Source organism: Thamnophis elegans, chromosome 2 (genome assembly GCF_009769535.1).
Source record: "Thamnophis elegans isolate rThaEle1 chromosome 2, rThaEle1.pri, whole genome shotgun sequence".
In the NCBI taxonomy this organism is placed as follows: domain Eukaryota; kingdom Metazoa; phylum Chordata; class Lepidosauria; order Squamata; family Colubridae; genus Thamnophis; species Thamnophis elegans.
The window spans coordinates 85,159,818-85,185,796 of record NC_045542.1 but is presented as its reverse complement, the minus strand read 5'-3'; the positions used below and the strand labels follow the sequence as shown (position 1 = coordinate 85,185,796).

Genomic DNA, 25,979 nt, shown 5'->3' with positions numbered 1-25,979 from the left:
GAAGCCAGTTCTTTTTAAACAACCCATCTTACTAACTTAACAACTGCAGCAATTCACTTAACAACTGTTGCAAGAAAGGTCGTAAAATGGGGCAAAGCTCACTTAACAAATGTCTCGCTTAGCAACAGAACTGTTGGGCTCAATTGTGGTTTTAAGTCGAGGACTACCTATTTATGTTAGAAAGGTCCCAACAACAAATGTTCTGTACACCTTCAGGGTTTGTGACAATGCAATAAGTGTAGGTTGAGCTATTTCTAGAGGCACAGGGAGCCAAAAGCAGTCAGATAAACTCTTGAAAATGACTTAATATGGTATCAACCAAGATCTATGTTAGTGGAATATTTGAACTTCTATTAACTGGCTGTTATTAATAGAGATCTTAAAACTAGAACATAGTGACATTTTTTCTATTAAAAATGGGATTTGAAACAATAGGGGTATTTAATTTCCTAAATTGTAGTCTGCAATCTGCTTCTCCATTCTTAAGTATTAAAACACAGTGCTTGTTTGGTTAAGATACTGTATTTTTCAGAGTATAAGACGCACCCTTTTTCCTCAAAAAAGAGGCTGAAAATCTGGGTGCGTCTCATACACTGAATACAGCATTTTTTTACCCCCCGAAACCACACTCCCTTCACCAAAATGGCTGTGCAGAGCCTGTAGAAGGCTTTCAGAGAGCTCCTGGGGGCTGGGGAGGGCAGAAATGAATGAAAATGAGCCATTTTTTGCTCAATTTTGCCTACCCCCCCAGTCCCCAGGAGTTCTGTATAAGCCTCCTAAAGGCTATTCATGCCTCTCTTTTTTTGGAAAACAAGGGCCCGTTTTTGCGAAAAACAAGCTGTTTTGGAGAGGTTTGCAGAGTGTAAAACCCCCTTTTAAAAAAAGCGCCTCTTCAAAACCTTGGTGCGTCTTATACTCCAGTGTGTCTTATACTCCGAAAAATACGGTACTTTGTTTTATGTGTCTCAGAAGTTTAGTATAAGACCCGTGGTGGCACAGTGGTTAGAATGCAGTATTGCAAGCTAACTCACTGCTCATTCCATGAGTTCAATCCTTACCGGCTCAAGGTTGACTCAGCCTTCCATCCTTCCAACATTAGTAAAAGATTGTTGGGGGGGGGGCAATATGCTGACTCTATAAACCACTTAGAGAGGGCTGTAAAAGCACTATGAAGTGGCATATAAGTCTAAGTACTATTGTTAGTATCTGATCAGAGGAACTCTAAAAAGAAAAAAAATGGTCTTCAACCCCCCCCCAAGATTTCTTACTTATTCCATTTCTCTGCCCAGAGTGAATATGTTTGTTGCTAAAGAGCATGCAGTTCGACCTCCAAGACACATGAAGGTGGTATGTAAAAATGGGCAGAGTCCACTATGAAGGGTTGGAAATTGAAAGTCTGTGGCAGACATCCAAACTTCATGGCTATGGTTAAATTCCCCACAGCACACACTTTTTAAAGCACATCTTTCCCCCACCCCAAGAGTAGCATCACAGGAGAGGTGAAGAATTAGTTACCTTGTTTCTGGTTGATGTCGGCTGGCAGGTGTGGTGAATGGGAGCCATGGCTGAAATGTTCATTGCTATATGGGATGAGTGGGGTGAGTGGATGGACCCCATGAGATGGCTGTACTACGGGAACCTTGTTAGACTGAAAAACAGAAGTCAGAAGAGAGAGCATTTAGAAATGCTAGCCATGAAGCTCTGCAAATTGGGCATGCGGGGAACAAGAACCCAAGTCAGAAGCATCCTAAAATTCCTCTCTTCACCCCTAAATTACTTATCATCAGTAACAATACAACAACTTGCTTAGTAGATAACAAGCAGCTTTGGAGATGAATATGCAAACACCAACACTTCAACAGAGGTATGGCAGGGAACAATTATTCCAGTCTATGTCTTTATTAGTGAGATAGCTGAAATGAAAATGATTTAGAACAGGTTTGCCAAATGTAAGATTTACTTTAGTAATTGCCATGCTTAGTAATTAACTGGCTGAATAGAGCTCTTGTTGTGTGAACTGCTTGCCAGCATCCCTCAAGATGAATTTTTGGGTCACATGGTCTTCACATGTAAAGTGCTTACCTCCAGCATCCTGCCAAAATTAGCATGTCAATTTATTTCGTATACATTTGTTCATCAATTTATTTGCTAGACATTTACCTATGGCAACAAAATAAAGAAGCATTCCTGCTTTATTGGATACTGAGCACTTGTATCAAATCTTTTAGAAGCTTTGCACGGGATGGCTTTAAAGGAACTTTTCAAACGAATACCTTTTAGAGTTGGAGAATGGGTGTTCCGCTACATGTTGCTGAATTATAGTCTTCAGCATCTCTCAACATTACCATTCTGGCAATTATTGTTCGGCAGTGATAATTCAACAATGTCTGCAGAACTATGCTTTAAACGATTGTGACTATGGGAATAAAACCATTATGTGGAACTGGAGCTCCTCTATAATGCACAGTACTGATGCCAAGGGAACACCTAGGAGACTGGCTATATATTGTGTATGTACTCACAAGAGTTCTAAATCCTGAAGTAGATCAGGACAGGTCTGGGAACAAAACAGTTTTGTTGAAAAGTACCATGAACAAGTGTGAATCTGTATGCTTGCACAAACACATTCTTTGGGGGACACATGTGTTATCCAACAAAATTTTGCAAGTCCAAATTAGTGTGTGAGAAACAACATAGAGCCTCTCAGCTTGATGCGTTGAGTTCTGTGGAGAGATTTTTCAACTGTGGAATAAGAGTAATATGTCAAGTTACTCTAGAGCAGTGGACTATCTTTTAAAGGACTGATAATGCAACACAGGATATGCAGATTATTCAGGCTTGAAGAAAATGCACCAAGTTCTGCCTTATCATGTTAAAGGAGGACAAAAAAATGCACTCCCACATTCATCGGGCTGTTATGTTGCAGTTATTCATTTCAGTTGAAAAGAAAAGAATAAGGTGAAAATATTAGGTTGAAAACTATCAACAATTTCCAGCTGCAGCAAATTCAGAGGAACTTGTTTTCAAATGAAAAATAGTAGTCATGCTATTAGAGAATCTTCCTGCCTGCCTCAAGCATTCTTACCATTTCATACTTGCCCAGTTTCGCCCATGGTTGCCTTTCTAATGACACTGATAGTACCAACACTGGAAAAATTGAGGTTTTTCATTCCGAAAGTCCTCAGAAAAGTATGTGGTAGGGAACAAAAGGACTATCGAATACAATATATTCTCTGATTATTGAAAACGGAGTCTTGTAAACTGCCACATTCCTTATATTAGACAGAGAAAAGCACTACCAAATAAGAGTAAACAAGCAAACCATCACATCTATGTTTGATACTGTCACACCTCACATTTTATACATATACACTGAACACGTTCAAGGCAATTAATATACTAGAGAGGGGATGGAGAATATAATGAACTCAGCTGAATGATATAATTTGTGTAATCAAAAAGTGATACCATCTGAACAAGGGTCCACAATTGTCATGGCCAATTCACCATAGCCAACTCAGCGTGACCAACTTGCCAAGGGACAACTCACTGGGCGACAATTCAACAATTCAATTAAATTATTTAAAATAATTAAAAATTATTTTAATGTTTTGTCATTCATATTTCATTTTGTCCTTCCTTTTTTTAATGATTTTATTTCACAATTTCTTCGAATTAGTGTAACTCATATTCTGTGGCAAGTTGACCTGTGGCATATTGGCTGCGGCAAGTTGGCGGCAACAAATTGTCATAGACCCACCTAGAAAAGGGTATGGAACAGACATACACACCTATACACACTTGCACACTTGCACTGCAGGGAAGGTCAAGAACTCATCTCATTCCAAATGAGGATGGTCTATTATCAACTGCCAGTCATCTTGGTCTCAGAGCTGACACCAAGAGACATTACTATTTTGTTGATGGGTATGATGTCAATAATACTATTGTAGATTCATTGGATGTATTATAAATAGTACAATGTATTATGGTAAATTCAATTTCAGTATAATCTGAAACATTACATAGCATCCTTTATATTTTCATCGGACATATTTTCATGAGGTCTTCATAGGAAAAAAAAATGAATAAAATACAAGATAAACAAAATAAAAACAAGATAAAATTGAATAGAATAAAGAAAATAAATCCTTCCTAATACCGTAACTCTGAGATATAATTTGGTGCAGTGGTGAAAGGCACTGAGTTAGAACCAGGAGACTGAGTTTGACACAGAGAACGTGGGGGCCCTGTGCTTTCCACCTAGTACTGCAGAGAGTAAAGTGTTGAAATGAGCCCAAAGAAAGGCTCTACAGTGTGCTGAGCAAGCAAGACCGAGTAAGTAGTTGAGTATTGAAATCCACCACTGAAAGTTAGCTTATAGCACCCGTGCAATATCAAAGACTCTTTGATACATTTTGGGTTTAGCTCTCTCTATTCCAAGGTGCAGTAGAATATAGATGACGGTGGCACAGCTCAGGTGAGATTTTAATTTTCCTTGTGGAAAGTTTATAAAGACAACCAGTGAGCCATAGAAACACAGAAGCTGAAGCCAATAAGAAAATGGTAAAGGAGAATTCTTTCTGATGCCAGTGGAATCATACTGGTTTCTATGCAGATGAAAGCATTTTAAATGTAGCATGATAAGCAAAAAAATACTTGCAGAGACTTAGACTCGACAGTATCTAAGGACTTGGAATTATTGTAGGCACATATTTATGCATCACACACATTTCAGAGATAGTTTTAGTTTTAAGGTAACTGTCCTTTAGAAAACAAACAAACAAGAAAGGATCAGTCCTAGGATTGCCTTAATACTAATATAACTTTGGCACAACTGGCTTTAATTTATTTCTGCTTAATTACAAATGATTTGAAAAAAACAAAGTTATTTAAAAACGAGAACTTGTTTAATTTTAGTTTTTCCAGTTTGCTATTGAATTTAATGATCTTTTCTGCAATTAGCTCCCCCTCTTATTAATATACAGTAGACATTTTGATCCTAGATATTGATTGTAAGGTTTTCTCCCTGCAAAAATTCCACTAAGGCCCATAGACCTCTACTGAGGCCCACCTGTGCCAGCAAAATGTTTTTGGTAGATCCAAGGAGCTGTAAGGCTCAGTTTCAGCCTCAAACCACAAGACTTTACAGGGTTTTTTTTAAAAAAAAATTAATATGACAACCAGGCTCCTGTCTTGGCTTTTTATTTTTTAAATAACTAAATTACCATATTAAGTCTACAAAATTACTGACTGTTGCCCTAATATAGCATTGTGGAAACCTCTGATGCTGTCAGAGTTACAATGCCTAGAGGTCTGAGGTCTTACCTTCCATCAAATGAACAATGGAAGGGAGTCTTATATTTCATCCAAAGGCAAAAAGCGAAGTAGAGAGATGGGTAAGCCAACTAAATTCAATGAGATTTAAATAGTGAAACATTTAGTGCTGCAGCCTGGAGAATAAACCATGAAGCACAGAAAGGCAGGTATAACTTTATTAAGACAAGAGATTTCCTACTTCGTTTAAAATCTGCTGGTATCATAAAATACCCTTGATCAGAGCTGCTTTATGAAATGTAATTAGGATTTAAATTCCACTTCCTATAAATTAATAAACAAATTTGGAGTAGCTAAAGAGGTTTTATTTGACTATTCTTGCATCTCATAAATTAAGAATTCTCTGCCTCTTCTTACAGACAGTTGTCATATTAGATGATTTGAGATACCGTTCTTGAATATGGGAAAGTGTACACTCACTAAAAAAAGTATAAATCAGGCATTATTTTATTGTTTCCAAATCTTGGTCTTTCCAGATGTAATGATGTAATGGACTACTTCTCATTCAACATAGCCATGCGAACTGTAGCATGTGCCAAAGAACCCTTGGCATCCTAAAGACTAGCACATTTATTATGATATAAGGATAATACATTTAGCAATAAGGAGCTAGAAGGCTCTATTCTAACACATACTGTATATCCTTCTGGAAATTGTTGCCATATATTCTGCTGAGCTACAAATTTATTATTTCATTACTTATACAGACTTTTCTATTGAGGCCTTGTGAATGTTCATTTTCAATATGTGTATTTATTTAAATATAATACATCGAGATTTGCAGGTTCTTTTTCTTAATTTATACATATTAGAGAAGATGTCAGCAGTCTAACATTCCTACCTATTTATCTAGATTACTGTTCCTCAGACTTGGCAACATTAAGATGTGGGGACTTCAGCTCCCAGAATTCCCCAGATGTGAAGTCCACCCATTTCAAAGTTGTCAAGTTTGAGAAACAGTAATTTAGGCAATTCACAAAACTTGATTAGTGATAAAAATTGTTATCAGACATCCAAAATATTGAAGATGGTATTTAAGAACAGATGGGAAGAAACATTTTAGTTTTAACATTTGAGAACAATAGAAGGCAATTTAACTGAAAAGCATGCAACCAGTTCATATGTAGTTTTGTTAAATTGATCGTTTACATGCCTGTGGTTTTTATATTATCCAAGTTACAAATGAGTCAGTTTCAGGGTGGGCTCAGAATGATGAACATCAAATAATATAAAAAATAATTAAATTAAAGGGAGATTTGTTGCCCTCAATTCCATTTAGGTTCAATGTTAAAAAAATGTAAAGTCATGGATTTACACTCCTGCACATCATGGTATTCACAGTGAATCTTCACCAGTTAGCAGATAATTGCTTCTTGACCAATCTCAAGGCATTTTTTTGTTTTTTTAAAAAAGAGAGAATCACACCAGAATAATTTTCAATTTTGAAACTAATCCCAGCTACATATCAAGGTTTCATAAAAACCAAAGATTTATTTGGAAAGAAATCAACAGCTATATAGGTTTTGAGAAACTATTTTAAGACAATTTATTGTAAAGTCACGCTACTGAAAATTACCCCATGGTTTTGAAAGCCTGTGTATATTCAGTTCATACAAACATTATCACTTAAAAAAATAGAATTAAGAGGTAGACACAAAAATAAAAATCCACATTCTTTCTTCTTACCATCCTTGCTTCAAAGTGTTAACTGAATTCTCCTTTGCTTGGCAGATTCAGCTGCTCCTTAAATTACAAGGATTCTGATCCAAGGACAGTTTTCCTGTGGGTTTCTCTGAGATTTAGAGGTGGCACTAAGTGCTTTCAAATAGCTTACAGGAGGTGAGCAAGTAGCTTAACTGCTTGGCTCCTTCCCAAACTTCTTGTGGACACACACCTGCAATCTCGTTTCTGTTATTTACCAGGCACACATTTTAAAGAGATAAGCAGGTACAGCCACAGTCAATCAAAAATACATTTCATGCTAACCACACCATGCTAACAGATATAGGGCATTTGACTTCTGTGGTGAACCTCCCCCCCTTAGCAGGGTCTGCAAAGAGAGAGAAAAAACTTTCTTGTTCTGGGAAAGACATCTGCAGGCCTGAGAAAGGCGAGAGAATTGTCATTTGTATTCAATTTCTCAGAAAATTCAGTTTTTCTGAAAGGCATATATGCAATTTATATACTGGGGAGGGAAGCCTAAATACAGTTGGAAAAATGATTTCATCTGAAAAAGTTTAATTAGAGCGGAACTATTATTGAGGGCCTGTTTTCTTCCCTATATACTTAGACTAGCAATGATTATAAAACATCTTGACGATACTACCATTATCAGAGAGAACATTATTGATACTAGTATTCTAACTGTGGGAATACTCTCCTTGCAAGTACAGGCAGTCCTCGACTTCTGACCACAATTGAGCCCAAAATTTCTGTTGTTAAGAGAGACATTTTTAAAGTGAGTTTTGTCCCATTTTATGACTTTTTTTGCTAAGGTTGTTAAGTGAATCCCTGCAGCTGATAGGTTAATCCGGTTGTTCCGTGACTATTGACTATTGTCAGAAGGGTGCAAAAGGTGATCACATGACCTTGGGCCATAACAAAGGTCATAAATATGAGTCAGTTGCCAAGCTATTTCTTGCTTGGAATATTACTGTTGTTGTTTTACTGTTGTTTTTCCTATACACCTACAAGTGGTTATCATTTCTGCTAAATTTGGGTACTTAATTTTTTTAGGCTTGCTATGATAACTTTAGCTAAAATTATTATTTTTATATCTTATGATGCTAAGACTTCAAAGACTTGCACAATCATTAAAGCAATGAAAAATCAGTTAAGCATTAGTTAAAATAAAGACTAGAGTGTAATTAATCAAGTCCGTATGTTAAAAGGTAAACAATAATTGGTAATGCAACAAATGCAGAGATTTGATAGATAGACCTTGGTTAATATTAGAAATGCAACAAAATATTTTGTTCGTGGCTTAATTTTTTAATTTTATGTTTACTAATGTTGTCAATAGAATACTTTTCATTTCTTCCAAGCATGCTTTTATTCATGGAAAGAAATCAGGAGGCTTCTCTATAAACTGATTTCCCTGAAGATCACATGCTGTTATACTGTCATTTGAGTCTGTATCAATTCAATTGCATTTGTGTTATCTATATATTAATTCATACTAAAGCTGGACAATCTTCCATTAATCAAAAACCACCTTGAGTTCTGCTTCCAACACTGGGCACCATCATTAGAAAATGATTCAGGCAAATTGCAAGAGGTTCCAAGAAGGGCAACTAGGATGACCAAAGTCCTGAAAATGAAGTCCTAACATAGAAAGAATGGGATTGATTTCAAGGAAAAATAACCGGAGGGAAATGCATTACCCAACTGCAAATACCTGGAGATTTCCATACAGAGAGATACAGAACAAATGCCCAATGTAAGAGGAAGGCAGAGTCTGGCTGAATGTTAAGCAAAGAAAAACTTCCTAACAATAACAATAGTTTGGTAGTGGACTTAATTACTGTACCTCTAGAGATGGTAGGTCATATTTTGCTGGAATGATTCAGATGCTGGTTATGAAAAATCATTTCTCAATGTGATGGGTATGTTATCACAAATATAAACTGCAGCTTTGCACACTTACATTGATGTGATTTCCAGTTGCATTCAAAACTGAAGTCTGTATTTGTAAAGAAGAGATGACTCTTTGGTTTGCCACATGGGAACTAGAACCCGGTTAAGAAAATTCTGGTTGGCAAAATACAAACCGATTTTGTGATCCAGGAATGATCCAGACGCTACTGTGCATATTTGCTGTTGGCTGATAATGGATTTGCTCTTAATTAATTTCCATATGAATTGGGTAATGGGTGGATCAGAAAAAACTTTAAAAAATCAGCCTCTTGCTCTTCCCAGAAATTCTGCTACAGCTGTCAACTTAAGTTGCAAAACAGAGTAAACATTCTGAGGAAAATCAAGTTTAGGCATACCTATTTTAAACTGATTCTCTCTCAAAATATACAAGGGATGAAATGCACATTTATTTTTGTGCTAATTAAAAATAAAATGTAGGGATTACTATGTAAATATAATGACACAGACTTGTGGGCATACACATGCGAAAATACGAACAGATTTTTTAATGTAGCTGGTTAAGGCAAGAGAATGTGGAATTAATTATCTATTTCTTTTAAATTCTCATGAAGAGATGTGCAGCTGATAATGTATTTGATGTGGTAGCCCATATCTTCCTGGAACATATGCTTCCAAACATTTCTATAAATACTTCACATTTTACAGGGTTCACTGCAACCATCACCATACAACAGACGTACCAACTATCTTAGTTTTTTCCATTTGAAGACATTCTTCCTGGACCACAAATTATTATTTGTCATCTAGCTTTTAGTATATAGCATGAGATGAATCAGTTTATCTCTGCTTTGATTTTTTTTTCATATTCTCCCATAAGACTCATGGTTAAGCAGAAATTTAGTAGTTGGTAGTCCATGAAAGGACATATATTTTAGATTTTAAAAAGCAGAAAATCCTTTATTATAAATGTCACTTATGCTGGATGCTTCCTTCATGAAACTTGCATTTACCAGGAAAAGAACAAGGCATTATTTCCTATTTGCATGACTAAGATAGCTTTGCATAATTTTGATTTGTATTGGGGATATTCATCCCTAGTAAAGATTGAATAGGGTATAGAAACAGAAGAAAAGGCAATTTATATAAAGCTAGCCATCTCTTCCATATATAATTTCAGTGTTTAAGAGAAAATCAATGGACAACTTATTGGATAGTTTATTTGCTTTGCCAACTCATCTTTAAAACAATTTAAAGAACGGAAAAAATATCATCAGCAGAACTCTTTCTTAATTAGATTGTTTAATGTAAAGATTAAGTAGCCTCTGTGAAGCTGCAGAGTGGACAAGCCGTTATAATTAAAAAAGTGACTTGTATTATTCAATAAATGGGTATAGAATTTTCTACAAAGAATATGGTTGAATTGTCAAATGGATAAAACAGACACTGAACCGTTCATTATGGTCATGCCATTAATCCATGAGAATATAGGTTAACCCCAGAGAGTTGGCTGTAATTGTAACACTATAGAAAGTAATTAAGGAGAAGGTAGTTGCACCCCTTTTCCAATGTCCATTTTTTTGTGTTTGGTACAATGGGACATTCATTCTTATCAATCCACCACTGAAGGATATATTTATGTGACAGCAGAACTCCTGCACCATTTCTACTTATAATACTTTCTAAATGCAAACCTAGCCATGTGCAGTTTTATATCTCTACCCCATTTGCCCCCAGAGTTCACCCATCTAGGTTTGAAAAGCAAACAAAGCCTGTTCATTTTTGTAAGGAGTTTTCCCCAAAACACTGACTGTATATGATAAGCGCCGTTCTCTTCTGCACTACTGCAGGGGAGAGGACTGAATGAATTGGCCCTAAGCTCAAAAGAAGAGGACAGAAGATAGCTTCATCTACATAAACAATGCTGTCATTAGAAAATATAGTCTTTTAATATTATTTTTAACAAATTTCATCACTCTGTTTAAAAAAAACAACCCATTCAAGTCTTTAACTTGCCCCAAGCAGCCATCTTTGGTCACTAGTGAAGCTGCGATGGAAACAACCCAACAGGTTTTGTTATGACAAATATTATACTGTTATCAACCAAACATTGTACACAACTTTGTCGTGGCTGCTGAATAAATTTGCCTTGTGGTTCTTAGCAGTCAGGCAAGTAAGCCATGGCTGTGGTGAATTCAATGAGTCATTTCACCCTCAAAACTTTCCTAGTTTGCAAGCCCCTAAAAAGCTATTATAGAAGAGGAGTCAAGACTCAGATCAAATTTCTGGTACAAAAAGTGAAAGTATTTGTGCGTCTTTGACACGTTTTAAATATTATGGCTATGAGGAGTATTATATAAAATACTGCATCTAAACAGAAAAACAGAATAACAGAGTTGGAAGGGGACTTTGAGGTCTTACTCAAAGTCCCCTACTCAAGCAGGAGATCCTGTATCATATCAGACAAATGGTTGTCCAATCTTTTCTTTTAAAGATCAACTATTGAAGCATCCACAACTTCTAAAGGCAAGCTGTTCCAATGATTAATTGTTCTCACTATTGGGAAATTTCTCCTTATTTCCAAATTGGTTCTATCCTTGATTAATTTCCATCAATTGCTTCTTGTTCTGCCTTTGTGCTTTGGAGAATAGGTTGGTCCCCTCTACTTTGTGGCAGCCCCTTAAGTACTGGAACACTGCTACTATGTCACCCCTAATTGTTCATTTCATTAAACTAGACATACCCAATTCCTGCAACCATTCTTCATATATTTAGGCCTCCACTCCCCTAATCATCTTTGTTCTTCTCTATACTTTTTCTGGAATCTCTTTTATAACATGGTGACCAAAACTGGATGAAACATTCCAAGTGTGGTCTTACCAAGGCATTATAAAGTGGTACTAACACTTCACATACTGGGATGTGATGGCTCACTGCTAAGACTCTCAGCTTGTTGATCAAAAAGATTGGTAGTTCAGCAGTTCAAATCCCTAGCGTTGCATAATGGAGCGAGCTCCTGTTCTCCTGTCTGGAGAAAGGCTTTGAAAATTATTCTCCTGTATAGGTGAATAGTCTAGTTGTATAGTGGCTAGGACACTGAGTTTGTCGATCAGAAAGCTTGGCAGTTCGGTGGTTCGAATCCCTAGCACCACGTAATGGAGTGAACTCCTGTTATTTGTCCCAGCTTCTGCCAACCTAGCAGTTTGAAAGCATCTAAAAATGCAAGTAGAAAAATAGGGACCACTTTGGTAGGAAAGTAACAGCTTTCCGTGTGCCTTCGGCATTTAGTTATGCTGGCCACATGACCATGGAGACATCTTCAGACTTTGAAACAGAGATGAACACTTCCCCCTAAATTGGAAATGATTAGCACATATGTGCTAGGGGAACCTTTACCTTTACCTTTAACACTTCACATGATCTTGAGTGTATCCTTCTGTTAATGCAGCCTAGGAATGTGTTAGCCTTTTTGGTGGCTGCAGCACTCTGCTGGCTCATACTTAAGTGGTTGTCCACTAGGACTTCAGGATCACTCTCACAATTATTACTATTGAGCCAGGTACCATCTATTTTATACCTGTGCATTTGGTTTTTCTTGCCTAAATGTAGAACCTTACTTTTCTCAGCATTGAATTTCATTTTGTTAGATAGAGCCCAGTGTTCAAGTCTATCAAGATCCTTCTGTATCTTGAACCTATTTTCTGGAGTGTTGGCTATTTCTGCCAGCTTTGTGTAATCTGCAAATCTTCTTCTGTCCCCTCATCTAAATCATTTATGAAGATATTGAAGAGTACTAGACTAAGAGCCTTGAGGTGCCCCACTGAATGCTTACCTCCATGCAGCTCCATTAAGGACTACCCACTGATGTGGTTACAAATCCATCTGGTAGTGTTGTTGTTTAACCCACATTTTTCTATCTTATCAAATAGTAGATTTGGTCTACTTTCTCAAATGCCTTACTGAACTCCAAATACAGCATTTCACTGGTATACTAATTTTGTCAGGAAATAACATTAGTGAAGTTAGTTTGGTTTGGGAGTAACATATTTTGTGAATCCACCTACTGCTGTTTGTAAACCTGGATTAAGGGAATGCTGGGTGAATATAATCATTGTGACAGATTCAGCAAACCACGACATTGTGAAGTGTGAAACATCAAGCAAAGGAGACCTGGATGTGAATCAAAATCTAATAGTTACAAAGTTCCCTACTATGTATTCCAGAGAGCACCTGCTCAACATAGCCTAATGTAAGTTGCACAGAAGAAGAATGATGATAAAAATCTCACAGCTTCCACATCAGTTTTCCAAATTTGGTTTCATGCACTTCTCAAAAGATATGTCAACAACAACTTCAATGCCTTTTCAACTTGCTGTCAGGATGTGATCAACACAGAGTCATTTCAGAATTCAGCAGATTGCTTTTGTGTTTTCTCACTTTTGCTGCAATCAGTTTGCTTCAGCCCACTGGCATTGCAAAAAGGAAATGAGGGAAAGTTATTGCAACCTACGCTTGGGTTTTATTACTATTGGCTTCTTCCCACACTGTCCTAGCAGTGAGATCTGTGCTTAGGAGAAAGAATTTTGATGCAATTTGGGTTGACCACATTAGAGTGGCTGACATAACCTTCCTCTGACAATGGCATGTGATTGGAGTGATAAAACTTCTGTGCAATGAACAGTGCTTACAACTGCTATACGGCCCGAGCTTCTAAGCTGCTGGCTCAGCAAATGTAGAATGACTTAGAATGAATGAATGCTGAATCTCACCATTTGTCACACTGGGTCCACTGAGAATTCAGTTTATGATACAATAATCTTACCAGCACACAGAGCTGTTGTACCCCTTAGAAGGATAAAGTGCAATGGGAACCACACTGTTTTCCTGACACATTATGGTAACAATGTACTGGGACTATCTACAGTTGGCAAACAAAACTGCAGTTTGAGCGAAGTTGAATAACTACTTAGGAAGTCACTAATGCATCCAATCAAGCACTAATCAATCATTGCAGGTTGGCATTAGGTCTCCAGGGTCTCAGAGTAGACTTTCTTCCAGTCTGACTTAGACATGTCAGAGCTTGAATGTGTTCTAAACCTAAGCTCTAGGGCTATGAACCTATGGAACATGTGCCAGGGGTGGCACGCAGAGCCCTCTCTGCTGGCATATGCGCCATCGCCCCAGGTCAGATCTCCGTGGCGTTTCTTTGGTGAGCTTCTGTTTCCCTGCAAACCATGAAGTAGAAGCTCATGAAAGAAAGAGATATTTCTGCTGGGTGTGCAGCTGATGGTGGGATGCCCACCTCCCATTGGTCAGCTGGTCTTCAGGTCTCTGCTGCGCATGCATGCATGTCCACACATGCAAGTGTCCATGCCTGCGCATTCACACATTCATACATGTCTGCACCTTTCAGTTTGGGCATGCACAAACACCCAGTTTGGGCACTCTGTGTCTAAAAGGTTCACCATCACTGTTCCAGGATTTTCCATACATTTCCAAACAAAAGTGAGAACTGTAGTCCTGAAATGCCAGTAGGAAGTGAAGGACAGTATTGTGGATAACTGATACCAATTCACCCCTTAGATTAAGTCCATAAGACAAGCACTGTCTCTCAATGTCAAGAATGAGCACTTTTCTGGATGCAAACCAGATAGAAAGATTTTGCTTCTGGCTGAACATGGAAAGGTTTGTGCAGTAAAGGGAGGGAATTGACAAAGCAAAGAGAAATAACTAATGGAGTTCTTCAAAGATCTGTTTTACCTACACAGTCGATTTTAAAAGACCTGTATCTTCTAGAACCATCTCTGAAAGACTATTATGTAGCTGATGTATCCGTTTCAAACAATCAGCTGTATATAACTCCAAAAAATAAAAAAAATGAGTGGGAAAAATATAGATGCCAATTCCATTCTGTTCAAATATTTCAGTGCTGTTTTATTCAAATATTTATCTGTTAGGAAAATTTATTCTCCCTCCCTGCCCTCCCCTTTTATAGTTTTGAGTCCACAGCTTTTGCCATTTCTCTAATTCAATCCCATGTCCAAAGTTTTTTCCCAGGCTAACATAGTTTCTTTGACTTGTTCTTCCTGAAGTTTCACCTCTAATAAGTAGCCATAGAGTTTTTAAATTACTTTTTCATCGGTACCTGTTAAGATTTTATCTAATTCAGTCATTTTAGCATATAAACCATCCTTTTTTCGATCTTCATTGTATCTAGAATGTGTTTGCACATATGAATACCAATTAACTTCAATACCTTCCTGTTTCAAATCTTGTATGGATCTGAGTTCACCCTCTGTATTTAATAATTCAGCATATCTAACTGTTGTTCCTTTTTGTATATTATTGAATATGAAAAGCTTCAATGGTTGATATTCAGACTGGAATTTTTAAGTAGTGTAACCTCTTAACCTTCTCCCGGGGCAAGAAGCAGACAGATGTGAGCGACCGGACTCATTAGATAAGGAAACTATCTGGAGAAATCCTTGTGACATGCATTCCAGATCTGGATCTGGATGGTTCTCTAAATCTTCTATTCAGTTCTCTATCCCAATTCCTATATTTTGGGGGAAAATAAGATGCTCAATCTATACTTATAGATAGGGCTTGATTTGTAGACTCATCCCCACTTTGCTAGTCATTCTTGGAACTTGCTGTAATCTGTCATTTTTTGAAATGTGATATCCAGCACTGGACATTGTATTCCAAACTGGTTCTGAGCAGCACAGAACAATGACTACAGCTTACAGAAAAGACTTTGAATATTTCAAGACTTGTCACACAGAAGAGATAGTAGATTTATTCTCTCTTGCTGGGTGGGGTGTGTGTGTGGAAACGCAAGGGACCAGGGTCAATAGGTTAACATTACAAGGAAGCAGATTGCAGCTAGGCTAAAAATCAGGAGGAATTTCTTGAATGCAGCAGCTGTCAGTCTGTGGAACAGATAGCCGTATCTTGTGATGAATTCTCATTTGTTAGAGGTCCTCATACTGAGGCATCTGTCTGCAATGTTCTCTGAGGCTGGACTAAGTGACTTCTAATGAACCTTCCAACTCTGTGCTTTATGTTTAATAGAATTTTAAATGAAAACCTTAAAATGCATTAAGCATAAAGCTAAAAAAACACGCCCAAAGAATCCCCCAATTCTTTTTCCCTATACTGAGAAAAAGAAAATCCCACCCTAACCAATATTTGTGCTATAGACCTGCTTATTTTTAGGTGTCCCTTCGTCCCTCCCCTCCAAAGGTGATAGAAAGGTGGGTCACCTCTAAGGAACACCTCCTGCCTCTTCCCTCTCTCTTTGAGTTTCACCCCTGGTGCCTGATTAAAAACGACAGTGCAACGATTCCAGGCTTCCTTAAAACCACTCCATATTCCAAAACAATCTGATCAACTGTTTCTGTGGCAGAAGAACTGCCTGATTTGCAAACTTCAGTCTTGTTATTCAAATGGCATCAGAATTGCTAGCAACACTTAGATAGTATACATAGATTTGCAATAAGTTTCAATTTCCGAGGGTGGATTTTAAAATTTTTTCTCAAGTGCATACTAATTGGGCTGAAGTGCTGATGCATCTCTTTTTTCCCCTTTTTGCTTGGCAAGCATTTCTCTTCTGAGAGGAAGATGTAGGTGGCTCAGTGGGAAAAGAAGAAAAGTGGAAAAATGAGGTTAAATGGTTTGGCTACTTGTGCTGCCCTGATAGTCAAATCATCCCCAAACACTTTTGACCTCTCTTGTTTCATATGATTTTACAGTTACAGTACATTTACGAGAAAAACAACCTCACACCTATCAGCGTCTTAACCATAAAGGAAGCCCCATTACTCCTTTTTTTAAAGTCGCTTACATGCCCCACTCCGCTTCTTAGAAGTTAATATGAAAAGAAATGTACACAACAGGAGCTAATTAGAGTTGAATCGTTTACTTCTTAACTTTTCCACAAGTTGAAGGCCTAAACTGACAAGGGAAATAATATTCCATATAATCAGACTGCTATTTGTTTAAAAATATAGAATTCCCATTTGTCATCGGGAGAAGCCAGACAAATTATTGCAATTTGGTTTATAGCCCGCTTTTTCTCCATGAGCTTAAGGCATTTTACAATGTTTTTTTCTGTTTAATTTTATTTCACAACAATCTTGAGAGATAGATCAGGTTGGGATAGTAACCGAATTGAATTTATCCAGATTTTCTCCATGGGTGAATTTCCATGGATAACTTGAACCTGAATTTCCCTTCCATACCCCAACACTTGAACCATTATTTCAAATTATCTCTAGACAAATCACATTTACAACAGAAGACCGATTTTTTTGGGGGGGGGACTTTGGAATATCTAGTAACATGTATCAGTTGTTCTGGGGAAAAAGATGTTCAGGAGATGGGTGGAACCATTTGGGTTAGGGATGGGGGAAGCAGAGACACTGAAAGAAGGAGCTGAAATCACCCAAAGTTTCCTGTCTGCTTATTCTACTACTGAAAACGTCAGCATATCTGTATTTCCATGGGTGGGGAGACACACCAATTGGATTAAACATAGTGGTTTTCTCATCACAACACAGTCTCCAAAAGCAAGATGCTAACACTTTAAAAAAAAACCTCCACTTCCTTTTTCTCTGTTCTAACGATCTAAATGTTTTGACAGTCTCAACCCATCTGTATAGAACAACACATCAGATGGAAAATCAGTAGATAACAATTGTGAATATTAGCCATATTTACTTTTCACTGAAGTCTTATTTATTTTTTCATTACTGAAGTCAGGGGAGCATTACTGTATACAGATTCCTTCTTGTTGTAAATAAAAACATGACTCCGAAAGTATGGGTGGGAAATAAGACCTATGCAATGTGATTCATGGGGGTTTCGATTCTTTTGACATCTGACAGGGTTGCTTCAGGGCTGATTATTTGAACTCTCAATTTAACACTTGTTCATTCTTCTCATTGGCAAGTCCCTGCCTAACACAGGGGCCAATTGAAAAGGCAGATTGGGATCAACAAGGCTTCTCTGTTCTGTAAATCCATGGAGCAGTATAATATCTCTTCATGAATCAAAGTATAGTATGGTTACAAAAAAAAATGCAAATGCAATTTTAAGTCCATCAAAAGTAAAAATAGTTTCCAAATTTTGGAAGACAATAGTTCTTTTTATTATGGATTGGATTAAGACCTTGTTATTAATAGTACATTCAGTTTTGGACACTATACTTGAAGAAGGCTTTAGACAAGGTGAGAGAGGTGCAGAGATGGGCAATGAAAATTTATTAATTTATTATTTAATTTCTATCCTGCCGTTATTTCGTATAATTCAAGATAGTGGACATAAAGCTAATGCCCACAACAACCACTCTGGGAAGTGGTTTGGGATGAGGCAGAGTGATTTGCCAAAAGTCACCCAGATAGGTTTTATGGCTGTGTGAGACTAGAATTCACAGACTAGTCCAGCACTTTAGCCACTACTATACGAACAGTATGGACAGAAAAAGAAGTCCTATAAAGGAAATTTAACATTGAGGAGATACGGCAACATTCTTTACAAGAGAAGTTCCAGAATGCAACAATGGATTCAAGATAAATGGATTCAAGATAAATAAAAAAGATTCTGAATGTTAGGAGGAAAATTATGTTGTAAGCCACCCAAAGTCACTTCTCATTAAAATGACTGGCATATAAATTTAATAAATAAGATAAATAGGGAGAAACCCCATTCTAAGTGTAAAAGCAAGCCATGGTATTCCTTGTGCCATTCAGTAGAAGCTAAAGTGGATTTTGAAGAAGCAAGATAGGAAGAGTATTGATGCCTTTGAACTTTGGTATTAGAGAAGACTCCCAAATAGGCTGCGAACAGTCAAAAATCAACAAATGGATCATCAAACAATCAACTCCAGGCAGAAAATTAGCCTACTATGGACATAGAATGCAAGGTCTCTTAGCTCTCTAAGAAAGATTCTAATACTGGGAAAGATGGAAAGAAAAACAATAGATCAACTAGCAGCTAAGTTGATGGGCTCAGCTATAGCAGCTCTTCCAATGCATCATTCGAAGAACTGAAGAACTAGGTTAGGGGCAGATCATCATGGAGAAAATCTATATGTGTTTCCATTAAGAGTCAACAGCAACCTGATGATATGCAATCTTCATAATCAGGAGTAAAAGCAATTCAATTAATTTGCTAAAGTAGTGAGCTCTCCTCGACAGAATGCATTCAAATCAAGAGTAATAACTATCTCTCGCTAGATGCTTCAGTCTGAATTACTGCACTGCAGAGGTGGTCAAATTCTAGGGCCTAAATGGCTTTTTCCAAATAATGATTCTTTGATTTTTGGCTCATTCTAGAATAATAATTTTAAAATTTCTGATCTCAGCCCAGCTGACAAATAAATATTAGATCCACTTCTATTTAGCAGTCACAAATGTTAATCTGTAGTACATGAATGATAAATTCTGAATGAGATGAATAGTACAATTGTGTTTCTACTTCTTCATAAATTTAAGAAATATATTTATTCTAAATATCTGAGTCTCAGAAAATTTTTCTCTTTTCCATTCTCTTTAAACATTTATATAATCTATGATCTTTCTATAAAGCTCATGGGTGATTAAGGCTATGTTTTAGTATAATAATTATGAAAGGATCTTAATTAATTATGAGAGTCACTTTTCTTCAGTGCTTCAATTACAGCACTGACTAAGTCTTTTCTTCAGTTGAAGTCACTTCAAATTCCTTGTATTTGCTGTTTCCATGATGAAGAGATTGAAGATATTAACAGGGAAACATCAGAAGCATTCATACAATTGAATGAAGAAGCTTGCTCCTTCATATCAGACAGTGACTTCTACTTGTGCATTTCATAGTTTGATATGTGACAAATTTCGCACTGCAATCAATGGGTAAGGTGATATTATTTATTGAGCATTTGATTGACAAAGCATTCAACTAACATTCCTGTCACCCTGGCAGATTGCTCTTCCTCTTACATCATTCTACCTTTTGAATTACAGATGAAGTCAAATGAGATGTCAACATAATTGCAACACTTTAAAGGACCTTAGAAGGCTCCATTGGCAAGTTGAGGGACATGAACATGCCTTCTTTTAATTCCAATGGATGCTCATTCTCATTTGCTTACATAAGATGTAAACTTAGCCTTACTACTCCCATTCATGCCGAAGTCTTTCATATTTTGATGTGGTTACATGCTCCAGAATGTAAACTTGCCGCATACAGAAAACAAGCAATTACTAAAACTGGGCCAATCTCAGCACAATGATTCCTTTGTGGAAACCTCATTTGAAATATGCTAAAAAGCCTAGCTGAAGATTGCTCCCATAGTTTTCAATTGAAATGCTTGTCACCCTTGAGCCTTGGGGCAGCAATCTCACTGGCCATCAGGTGTAAGCTATGATGAAAGGAAAGTGCTGTTCTCTTGGGTAGTTGCATGAATGGTACATTTTCTGAGACCCAAATCAAGAGGCATATTGGACGGAATCATGGTATGAATTAATATTAGAAGACCAAACAGTACTGATAAGAAATTGAGTTTGTGGTAGTTATAGTATGTCATTGTAATTGAAATTCTGCAGAATACTGTGTATTCTGCCCAAATGTGTGTGTGTGTATGTTGGGAAGTCTTTATTTTCTACCTCTGGCTTCATCAAGGCTGTCTTCCACAGAGTTGAGCTGACCCTACAAGAAAGTGTGATTCCTTTGTCTTGGTTACTGTCCTCTTAAATCTTCCTTTCTGAGCCTTGCTAAGGTCTCGGTCTCTCTCTCTCTCTCTCTCTCTCTCTCTCTCTCTCTCTCTCTCTCTCTCTCTCTCTCTCTCTCCCTCTCTCTCTCCCTCTCTCTCTCTCTCCCTCCCGCTCTCTCTCTGTGTGTGTGTGTTTGTGTGTGTGTGTGTGTGAGAGAGAGAGAGAGAGAGAGACAGACAGACAGACAGACAGAGACAGAGAATGTGTGTGAAGAAAAGTCAGTGGATTATGTCATGTATTCTAGATGACACTAAGTTAAGAACTTCACTCAACTGTGCACTTTATAAGTCTTTCCTCTTTCCCCATATCCTTTCTTCCTTACATTAGCATTTAGACACAACCATTGAATATTTTTCATTGTGTTAGGATTATAAAAAATAAATATATTTTAGACCAAATTCTCTCTCATTGCATTAATCAGTAAATACCACCACTAATAATAATAATTTTGCAAGGACACTAGACAGTTGAAGAAGAAAAAAGGAAGAATATTGGAAAGGCAGTAAAGAAGAGGCACTGAAGAATGAAGACTTACTGAATACAAAACAGACCAAACTGGCCTACAAGAAAGACCAACCCCCTCCCCCAAGAAAAGAGACATGACAAAGCAAAATATTACCTAGCCAATACATAAAAACCTAGCAGGCAAATCAGATCTCTTAAAGATCCAGCAATGGCTAAGAGCAGGAAAATTGAAGAAAGAGACAGAAGGGTTAATTCCAGTTTCATAAGGCGAAGCCTTCAGAATAAATGCACGCAAACTCAGAATTGTGAAGATAGCAGCAGACAGCAAATGCTGCCTCTGCAAAGAAGCTGAAGAAACAGTGGACCACCTAGTTAGCTGCTGCAAGAAGATCACACAGACTGATTACAAACAATGGCATGAAAAAGTAGCAACAATGGCGCAATGGAATATCTGCAAGAAATGTCACTTGCCTGCAAGCACAAAACAGACAAATTAAAGAAAATGAAGAAGCTAAAGTACTCTGGGACTTCGGAATTCAGACAAGTACCTGCCATACAATAGCCCAGACACAACAGTTGTTGATGAAAGAGTAGATATTGCAATAGCGGAATAGAAAAGAAAGAATAGAGAGAATCTCAAACCTTAAAGAGCTGTAAATAGAGGTAGAAGAGTTATAGGGGGAAAAACAAACACCGGTAGTACAAGTACTAATACATACCTTCAGTTCAATTCCAAAATACCGTATCTGGAGCAACACTTGAGCAGCACTGACATTGACAAAATCACCACCAATCAATTGCAAAAGGCAGCTTTACTTGGAACAGCTTACATCCTGCATCTGATACCTTTAACATTATTATGCAACACCATTTATGTGTCCCAGGTCCTTGGGAACGACTTGATAGTTACTCAAAAATGTCAAATCTAGTCAAAACAGCTGACTGTATGATCAACAATAATAATTTTTTAAAAACGCAGAATATATATTAGGTAGAAGACTGTGTCCTACTCATTTGAAAATGTTTCCTCATCTTTGCTAACTCTCTTCCTCCTGCATCTCTCTCTATCCAGGATACAAAAGATGAGATAATCATCTTGGAGGTAAAATGAATTATTGACACTCTCAGAAGGGAAAATGATTGTTGTCCTCTTGTTGCTCACTTTCAACTAAGATAGGTTGACAAAAACTACCATTGTTACTAATCCTAAATGATACCCATATCATTCTGCAGGTAGAAACCATCATTTTCTTGAGAGATAGAATTAGTGCCTTTCAGTGTGTAATTCCTCTTTTTGCTATCCTTCCTATCCATTTAAAAGCAAATCTATTGTGCAGAGCAAAACAAACAGTTTTGATAAAAGTTGAACTGCCTCTTGCTGCAGAATTATTTTTAAAGCCCTATTGTAAAATACTAAATCTTACTTTTCTTCCTCCATATTCTGCCCATCTCTTTGATCTCTTAAAAACAGGGCTGAATGAAGACCTGTGCTATGTGAATTTGCATAAATTTAGACCAATTAAGAAAATTAAGAAATTGCATTAATAACAATATTATTAATACTATTTCTTTTGTATATATATTTAAATATGTGGGGTTTTAGATTAACTGAAAATGAGATTTGACTTAATTTTATTAATTAGTACTATTAGTAGTACTATTCTTGGTAGTACTAATAGAAAATTAATTCACATCTAGTTCTGCTAGTAGTACCAATATATTCAATAGTATTGATCTTCTCATGATAACTGCAGGAGTGAAACAAACACAGCTCCTGTTCATTTTAATAATGGAATTATGCAATATGAAGCATATTATTGATTAGACTAGCTTGTTAATTAATCCAGTGATTGACTTTTTGAATTTTATGAAATATGATCTTATTGTGGGGGATTGCATAGAAGTGGCTTACCTAAAGTTAATTCCGGCGCTTTTAAGAAAGGGCTTTATTTTAATTACATATTTCCACTTTGTGTGAATATAATAACACAACATGGAACTTTTTAGAAAAAGCTGAAAACTGCAATGACGGTATTGGAGAAAATATAATTGTCATAAGCCAGGTTAACAACGGGGAGAAATGTGTTGTACATATGAATTGATGAAAAGGTGAGATTTAAGCCAAGGCATTCAAAACAAGGTGCAATTTAAAGGAAAAAAAAAAGGAAAAGAAAAAAAGTCAGCCGCTCTATTTCTCATGTTTCCTAGCCACATATCTAGCCAACATTCTGCTTCAGATAATAGAATTATCTATTTTAATGAAACCCAAGCTGTACTTTAGTTGGGCTATCACATTCTCTTTGCATGTTTCAATTTCTTCTCTCAAGTGTTTGCATAACCCATCGCCTGTGTTCATTTGTAAGGTTCCTCAGCCAAACAGAAGAGATTACAGCTCCTCTTTCACTAAGAATGCCAGAGCATTGAATTTCTATCCTACAATTTGATCTCCAATCATCTTGGAGGTTGATTTCAATTTCAACTACTGTTCCTCATATGCTGTCAAGTGTGTATGGTACCTTGAAAAGTAAAAGAGGGCAAGTTTTTGCTCCATGGAATTTATAATGGTACATGGCAAAGCAACAGAAGAAGAGGTCAGACACATGGATTTAGGCTTAGTTATCTATTGTTTCAAACAGAGCATGAGAACCAGGGGAAATATATTGAAGAGTTTAAGAAAAAACAAGTACTAAAGTGCTGTCTCAAGACGGGCATCATATAGTCATTCTGATGAGTTCAAGAAAAAACAAGTACAAGGGTTGTTTTTGATGGGTTCTGATGGATTCAAGAAAAGTCAAGTTTACAAGACAGCAAGAGATAAAGAATGAAGTCATCTTTCTATGAGTAAATGAGGAGAAATGAAGGTTAGAAGCTGAGACATAATCTGTAAAGTTAAGGGAGAAAAGGGCCTAAAGGACTTTCTGAATGAATGAATGACTCAATCAATCAATCAATCCACACTTCATTGTGCGTAGTATACTAAATGGAGTAGGAAAAAAATTAACCAAATGGAAAAATTAACTTCCTGTCTCAAAGAGCTTAAAAATGTAAACTTCCAGAGAAAAGAAAAAGCGAAAGATGGAGAAGATGGATGACATATTCAGATTAACTTCTCATCAACATATGAATTGGGAAGGAAACTGCAGCCATGGACTATACAACCTACAGTATGGTACAAATTGTATGGAACCAATATCTGGCACCAGGCAGTTTACATTTGCATTGGGCTGTTGATATCTGTTTATAAACCACAGGTCAATTAGGTTCAATAAAATATGTACGTGTAGTTTTGTGCTTATATGCCGATTTTTACATGTAATTGACTGGGCAGAAAATCCAGTAATGTTACAGTAGTGTTGGGGGATTGCTGTCAAAAGACAATCAAACTCATTGCAAAAATTTATCTAGAGAAAAGCTAAGTATCCTAGCTGAGCATCAGAACTCAGTGTATGTCTGATCCAGAATATATAGAAGTTGGAGATCCCATGTTCAGATTAATCAAAAGACAAGCTCCTGGATCATGATAATAAGGATCTAAATATTACCCTGCCAAAAGGTGGCAAGAGGAATTTTTTTTCATTCAGTATGTTCAGGTCAGGATGACCTTTCTGAAGCTCCATGAAATCCCTCCCAACTTTCCCCCCTCAAAGTCTGCTGAGAGAAAAAGTAATTATAATTTCTCCTCCATCACTGGATCAATTTTGGCAAAAGTAATTAGACCTCTTATTTTTCCTTTACAGTGCTGACTAATTTTGCCTTGGTTGTAGCACCAGAGAAAGCACTGCAAAATAGTTCTGCAATATTAATTCTTGATCCAGATGCAGGCGGCTTGCATCTTATCCCACCCTAGCTCCTTCTTGCCTCCTCCGTATCTTGCCTCTTGTTGCTGTTTCAAGTGGATCTCATGTCAACTTAAGAGCCGAGGTGGCGCAGTGGTTAGAGTGCAGTACTGCAGGCCACTTCAGCTGACTGCTAACTGCAGTTCGGCGGTTCAAATCTCACCGGCTCAAAGGTTGACTCAGCCTTCCATCCTTCCGAGGTGGGTAAAATGAGGACCCAGACTGTGGGGGCGATATGCTGACTCTGTAAACCGCTTAGAGAGGGCTGAAAGCCCTATGAAGTGGTATATAAGTCGACTTGCTAACTTCTAAAGTAGGTGTCAAAGATACAACTTTCTTGCCTTCACTTCACCACATTTAAAGAGCAGAACGGTAGCATTACTTTTTCTTGTTGTGCCAAATACAGTATATAGTATGTCAAAGAAAGGAATGCGACAACAATTACATATCAACTTCTGTGCTTCCCAGATTGTTGGACCATCCATGAAAGGAATGCTAGACAACTTATTTTAAAGAACTTTATACACGGTGAGGACATTGTGAGGCAGTGCAAAGTTGCATTCAGGAGTATTTGGGGATGGCTCTACTCTCCTAGTTCTTTGCCAAATCATTGATCCTAAAGTTAGAGCCTTTGGAGAAGGAGATAATTTTGTTGATGCTACTCACTGATCATATGTGAGGTAGTGAACTCTGATAAGGTATCTGTCAGCTTTCCAAATACCATGTAGAATCAAATCAGAATCAAAGGCAAAACTCTGCTTAAAGTTCCAATTTAATAAAGCAGGAATGTTGGCACACAGCTGTGGGGATCCCAACTCTAGAAGTTACATCAGAATCCCACCCAGTTAAAAGTTCATGATCTTGTTCTCACACCCACAGTCCATCACATGGTCCAATCTTCTCCTTCCATGCTGGCGTCCATGCCCAGCTTCTTCTGGTCAGGTATGAAAGTGCAGAGACAAAGGATGACCTTGACTTCTAGCAAAGAATGAAA

General features: G+C 37.2%; 1 protein-coding gene across 1 annotated transcript in view; it reads right to left on the bottom strand.

Moving 5' to 3' along the window:
• The window catches only part of TCF7 (transcription factor 7), a 135,699-nt gene that overhangs the window by 45,266 nt on the left and 64,454 nt on the right, over positions 1 to 25,979 (bottom strand). The window contains exon 4 of the mRNA XM_032208627.1: positions 1,516 to 1,648. Coding sequence (XP_032064518.1) covers positions 1,516 to 1,648 — 133 coding nt within the window. The remainder of the gene's footprint in view (positions 1 to 1,515; positions 1,649 to 25,979) is intronic.